Raw genomic sequence first — 7,081 nt, 5'->3', positions numbered from 1 at the left:
GCTAAATGCTTAATAATCATCACAATTATACTCATATGTTACTAACCTCACACATTAATTTTTGTTGGCCAACCAAAAGGAGATTTTATTCTACACAACCTCAGCAAGCTGCTAAGAGGAAGACCAATACAGCAAAACAAGAACAAACAATTACATTACATCCAAACTGTTCAACAATCCGAGCTCGGTATGACAGCCTTTGATCTATTCTTCGCCCACCAATACGCAATCTCCTTTGTCTCCTCTCCCACCATGGCTGCCGACGAGTTTTTTCTCCTGAAGACCTTCTAATTTCTCTGAAGCCAAACCTTCCAAAGATTCGACAAGGCAATAGCATAAACCAATTCCTTCTTCTCATCCAAGCCCAGTCGCAAAAAAATAAGCGAAGGAATGTTAACTTTAGGCACAGCAATTCTGCTCCGCCTGAAGAGATACTGTTGCACCTCCGACTCCGTTGACCCGCTCGTTAAATCAAGTCTAATCTGCCTAACCGAAAACGGATAAACAGCTAGATAACATACCTTTGTGTTCATACTCATACATTAGTCATTTACTGGAGTCAAAAGAAATAAACAAAAAAGAATGTTGACATATGCATATCCAACCCATTAGATAAGGCATACAAATAAATAGTAGTTCATGAAATAGATCAATGATTATCAACATTTATATATGTTTTAAAAATAAGTAAATAGTCAACCCAACTTTTTATAAAAAAAAATAAAAAAAAAAACTAAACATTTTTTTGACACGAAGCGTTTCATATCAACCCAACTTTGACCCGTAAAAAGAATCATGTTTGGACCCGTTACCCACTCACCCAACATCCGGCCCAACTTGTCGAATCATGCACACAACATTCTGTAACGATTAACGAATCTTATAGAATAATCATATGAATACATACAAGAGTATACCTCAAAATTTGTAGTCAAACATCTAGTAAACTTGAAAAGTCAACATCTTGGAGTGTAAGTGCACCAAGATACATCTGACTAACATGATCTGAACATAAAGGTACACACTTTCTATCAAAAACATCAGGAATAACACCCATACCAGAAACCCATGATTTCTCACAATCCAAGTTCAAATCTTTTTGCAACAACCGAATTCGATACACGATCGTATCAAACCTTTGACAAAAATGAGCACCACATCGATACAAATTTTCATCAGTAGCCAATCTAGTCAACAACATGGTCAAAGCCCCATCAACAGGCTTCGGGTCCACAAGATTCTTATCACCCATCATTTTAATCTCTCGTTCGCTAGGAAAATACAACTCTTCGTTCCCGTCAACGTCGAAAACCCTCAAATCTTTAGTGTAATGTTTTATCGCTTCGCGTTTGGTTGACTCGTGTTTTTCGGCTAGAGTCAATATACAAGAGAATCTCATGTGATAGTTTACAACGGTTTTCACAATCTTGAAATTATGACAACAACAAAAGTAATCGAGCCATCGTTTTCCGACACCCGCGTGCCATTTGATGATATCGGCATCTTCGAGAACCATGAGTGCACCGATTGGTCTAGGCCGGCCCATGTCGTTGGTAAACCTAGCTAACCGAATCGCCTGTCTGACAAGTCGGTCGGGTGCATCGACTTTTATACAAAGTTTGGTCAAATCTTTGACTGTTCTTTCCGCGTATTTCTTTTCTTCTTCATCTTCTAGCTTTCTTTTTCTTTCCTCCATCTCTTTTCTAGCTTTCATTGGATTCAAATACTTGTCGACGTTTTCTTGAAACTTATCGTAAGATTCTACAAGATCTAACGGAAGTTGCTCTCTAATTCGTTTCAACGATAAAAAATCACCACCCGAAAGCTTACGATACAACGCTGCACGTTCCTCTGTCGACCCCATAAACTCATCAACCGTTTCACGACCCCAAGTTTCGAAAATCACCTTAACTTCTTTCTCTATTTGAAAATTGAACTTGAACCCGTTACTCGTTTTCAACTTCTTATAAACATGATCGAAAATTTTCATCGCTAGCTTCTTCCTATTCGTCTCCCTTCGATTCTTAAGCTCTTGAAGCCTAACTTCCTTTTGTCGTAAATACTTTTTCCTAGCCCTAATCGCCTTCTCCGACATCGGAGAACGCAAAACCGACGGCGTAACCGCCCGAACATCCATACCCAAAAACCTAATCTCCTCCGAAACCGCACTATGAACCGCAGTAACCCCCTTATTCACCTCCAACGCCAAATTCTTTTCAAGAAACGGCACGACAAGATTCTTTAACTTCACCGTTAAACCCTTCGACCCAGACGTAATCACAAGTATCTCATCTAAATACCTAACCGCATATATCTTCAAAGGCTTGTAAACCACATTACCACCATCACCATCATTTTCGTTCTCTAACCTAGCTTTTCGACTCTCCTCATTAACCAACAACCGCAACTCTTGCAACTTTTGATCAAACACATTCAAGTAAACATTAATCAAAATCGCACACAACCCGCATTCGTTCGGAAACCCCCTCCCTAAATAACACCCCGCAAACTCAACTAGGATTATTTTCAAATCAAACAATCTCCTAATTACATCAATTAACATATCATCACTAACTTTCTCCTTAATAACCAAACATAACTTATTCACATTCTCTACACCAAATTCCTTATTCCTAAATGAAACATTAAACCACCAAGTCGGGTTTTCGACGTTTTTAAGGTACCGAATCGCGGTCGCTCGACCCATACCAACCCGACCACCATAGCTAAAAGTGGCAAACCGATCATCATACACAACTTCTAACACAATCCTAATAGACTCAATTAACACCTTAAGATTCAAATTGGGGACATTTAGGGAACTGGGTGTACCTTTGTTTGTCAATTTGATGACGCAAGATTCGATCTTGAACGTGTTGTTGATGAGGTCATCGGACATTTGGGAAATATTGAAGAAATTGGTGGAGATTGAGTTAATGGTTGGTTGGTTTTCATGGGTGAGGTTGTGGGCGGCGGTGAGGAGGACGGATGGTGAAGCGACGACGTTTTGGAGGAGGTTGGAGAACTTGCCGTTGTTGTAGTGGGAGAGGATTAGGGTTTTAAGTTGGGGTTTTGTGAGGGGGTGTGGTGGAGATACGGTGGTGGGTGGTGGAGATATGGTGGTGGGTTGGGTGGAGAGGAGGCGGGATGGACGGAGTGGGGCGGTGGTTCGCCGGAAAGTTAAGAGCATTTGGAGTGTTAAGTTATGGTTGTGGTAATTTGAGCTCCCAATAGGATTTAAGGGTTTTGGGAACAGGGTGAGTGATGTTAAAGAGCAGTAACTAAATTTATTTTTCTTTAAATTAAATTTATTTTTCAGAAGCTATATAAAATATAAAGGTTTACTTGTTTAGTATCTATAAAACTCTCTATTAAATCATTCATATTGAAACCTCTATATTAATAAACTAGGTTAAAACCCCGTGTAATACACGGGTTCAATAAATGTAATTTTATATGCTAAATAATAAAACAATACATCTTTAAAAATCTCGTTTGTTACATGGGTTGAATAAATGTAATTTTATATATTTAATAATAAAAAAAATATGTTTTAAGAATCCCGTGTATTGTATGGGTTGAGTAAATTTAATTATATATATTAAATAATGAAAAAAGTTACATTTGTAAGAAACTCATGTATTGTATGGGTTCAGCACATATAATTTTATATACCAATCAATAAAAAGTTATATCTTGTTATATCTTTATATACCTTGTGTATTATACGGATTGAATAAAAAGTTGTATTACACGAGTTGCATAAATGCAATTTTGTATAGTAAATAATAAAAATATTATATATTTAAAAAACCTCATTTATTACACGGGTTGAATGAATCTAATAAAAATTATATCTTTAAAAAAACTAACGGATATACCCGATATATGATGGATGGGGTGATTCCGGTGATGGTTCTTATAAATGTCACGTAAACATAGTGAATACCGTATTTGAGTTGAGAGTTGAACACGAAAATCAAAGTATAGAACCAATAAACATTGATTAATGTTTTTGTTTACCCCTTATAAACATTTTTAAATAGGTTCTACCCTTTACTACTTTAGTTTAATAAAATAAATAAATTATTTACATTATATTAATTTATATTTAGTGTACGTCTTTTGTTAATTTCAGGATAAATAATTTTGAAATCTAATAAATATTTCAAAATATTATATTATCTCCTATACGAATTGTTTAAATTTATATTGAATTTAATTTTATAATTATCTTTTAATTAATCTTAATTATTTATAATTAAGTAGGATAGAGAGGAAAAACTAAAAAATAGATGGCTTCAATGAATGACATGTGTCCCATAATTAGTTTTTTATTATATAGTATAGATAGATATAGATTTATTCAACTCGTGTAATACACAGAGTTCTAACCTAATTAAAAATATATTCTGATAAATGTAATTATTTGTTCTTTAAGTTTAAAGTTTAATTTGCATTATATATATTAATTAATCAAAGAATACATCACAAGTCCTAACAATTTGAACTCTAAGAGGCTTAAGAGAAAAAGTTACAAATTCTTTTTGTATTATCAAATTAATCAATGCAGATTAGCAAGATTTCTTTTTAGCTTTTTCCGATCGATAATCATCTTAAATCTATCATGAAAATTTGGTTGCATTAATATCTTAATGAAATATTAATTTTGTTATTATCTTTTAAATAATAATTAATTATTTATGATGACTCCAATGAATGACATGTGTCCTCTAATTGGTTTCTTTTATTATATAGTATAGATTCTATATAATGTAGAGAGTGAACTGTCAAAATGGTCTCTGAGGTTTGGTCACTTTTACCACTTTAGTTCAAAACTCAAACCTTTTGAATCTGAGTCCATGTGGTTTTAATGTTGTTGCCATTTTCATCCAAAAGCAAAATTTGGTCAGATTTTTTAGTTAACATCTAGTTTTTTTTTTTTTTTTTGTCTTTTTTCTCTCTTTTAATGAAGGGTAAAATGGTCAGATTTTTTAATTTATTATAATAAAACATTAAAAAACCATTTTGCCCTTCATTAAAAGGAGGAAAAAAACAAAAAACCTGGATATTAACTGAAAATATGACCAGATTTTGATTTTGAATGAAAATGCCAATAAAACTGAAACCACATAGACTCAAATTCAAAAGATTTGAGTTTTGGACTAAAGTGACAAAAGTGACCAAACCTCAGCGACCATTTTGACAGTTTACTCTAATGTAGAGGAACAAATAGAGAAAACAACAAAGACAATTTCTTCCTCTACAATATATAGAATTTACTAATATAGAGGTTTCAATGTGAATGCTCTAATAGAGAAAGTCTTATAGATATTAAAGTAAACCTCGAAGAGGTGTGCAAAAAACCGAATTAACCGAACCATAACCGAATTAACTGACAAAACCGATCCGAAAAAACCGAACCAAATAAAAAACCAGTGGCGGATCTTGCCCGTTGAACCTCCCAGGGCCGAAAGACATGAGCACAAAAAAATCCCGGGCCGAACATAGTATATATAAAAAATTTCGATCGAAATACAAAAAATTAGCAATACGGCTGAAAAACTTGCCAGAGCCGTGACCCACGGCCTTGACAATGGCCTTCTAAGAACCGCCCCTGTCAATATCCACCATATATGATCTTCAAATTCTTGAAGTTCATATCCACAATTGTACGCAAATAAAATAAGCCATGTTTTGCATAACCCCCCCCCCCCCCCCTCTCTTTATGACCATCGAATTGTTTATTGAATTGTGACACATATGATTGATATACATATTCATGCATTATATTCTGATCGAGTTAACTGTAAGACAGATTGGCACGCATTACGCACTTGTCTTATTTCCACCTTAGTGTAGTTAAGGATAAGATGATTGGTGAGATAGTATATAAACGTTACCTGGTGTTAGGTCGGTCCACCTTAGTGTAGTTAAGGATAAGATGATTGGTAGGATAGTATATAAACGTTACCTGATGTTAGGTCAGATAATCAATATATCTTATATCTAACTTTATGAATATTTTTGTCAAGTTAACAATTTTGAAAACAAACCTAAATCACCAGAAGTGATTTCTTGTTTTCTATCTTTAGAAATCAATTTATTACCTATTTAAAATAAATAAGTTTTAACATGACATAACAACAATAATCATAACTCTAAACACAAAAACATCATTTCTTCAAAATTCACAAAAGTGGATTAACATAACATACCCATCCATAATAATATGTTGCAAGTTCTATGATAATAAAATCTGATGTGATTAACTTGTCTTAAGTTTAAACTCATATGACTGATGAATAAAAGATCCATATCAATATAAACCTAAGAATAATTAAATAAAGAGTTAAATGTTATTTAGTCCTTGTGGTTTGGGCCATTTTTACAGTTTAGTTCAAAGGTTTTATTTTTCCTCTGTGAGTTTAAAAAGGTTTCACCGTTGCCATTTTAGTTAACTGGGTTAACTTCATTCATTTTTCTGTTAACGAGAAGAGCAATTCGGTCATTATATATGTAATTTTGTGAACTAGAAGGGCAATTCGGCCATATAAAATGATTGAAATGCCTTTCTCGTTAACAAAAATAATGGATGAAGTTAACCTATTGGACTAAAATGGCAATGTTGAAACCTTTTTGACCCGCTTATGAAAAATGAAACCTTCGAATTAAAGAGGCAAAATGGCCCAAATCACATGAACTAAATGACATTTAACTCTTAAATAAATATAGATTCTTGGTTAGTGGCATAGTATCATGGTGGCTTTCAAAACAAAAAGGGGGAATTTAATAGTGAATATAAATAATAGTGTTTCTAGAGAAAAATTATCACCGGGGGCCCACTATGCCAAAAGCGAGAGAAACCCCATCCCTCTCTTTCCTTTTTTCGGCCCCGTGTCACCACACAGGCGGCATGGGGACGTAAAAAGATGACCTAAACTGGTTTGCACCTAAAATGAGTATCACCCCACTTGGTTCCACATGTATAGCAGAATTCATATTTGCATATGCAAGTTACATGGTTACAACACTCAACTTTTTCCACAAAGAAGTTGCAAGTTGGACATCTCTTCCACTT

General features: G+C 34.2%; 1 protein-coding gene across 2 annotated transcripts; it reads right to left on the bottom strand.

Annotated features, from left to right (window-relative positions):
- LOC110897981 (nuclear intron maturase 3, mitochondrial) lies at positions 1–3,258 on the bottom strand. Of its 2 annotated transcripts, none has more exons than XM_022144717.2 (2): positions 918–3,258; positions 1–521 (listed from the first exon to the last, which is right to left on the bottom strand). In XM_022144717.2, exon 1 carries the CDS (start codon positions 3,188–3,190, stop codon positions 932–934), a length of 2,259 nt encoding a protein of 752 aa, XP_022000409.1. In that variant the 5' UTR covers positions 3,191–3,258; the 3' UTR covers positions 1–521; positions 918–931. The 2 variants fall into 2 exon arrangements, with proteins under 2 accessions (XP_022000409.1, XP_022000410.1); XM_022144718.2 differs by having other exon boundaries at positions 19–486.
- Between the last annotated feature and the right edge of the window lie 3,823 nt (positions 3,259–7,081).

This window comes from Helianthus annuus, chromosome 13 (genome assembly GCF_002127325.2).
Source record: "Helianthus annuus cultivar XRQ/B chromosome 13, HanXRQr2.0-SUNRISE, whole genome shotgun sequence".
Taxonomy (NCBI): domain Eukaryota; kingdom Viridiplantae; phylum Streptophyta; class Magnoliopsida; order Asterales; family Asteraceae; genus Helianthus; species Helianthus annuus.
This window is presented reverse-complemented; position numbering and strand designations above follow the sequence as displayed.

Excerpts from the sequence above, each read along its gene's own strand:
- LOC110897981 (XM_022144717.2), bottom strand. The coding sequence starts at position 3,190 with ATGCTCTTAACTTTCCGGCGAACCACCGCCCCACTCCGTCCATCCCGC.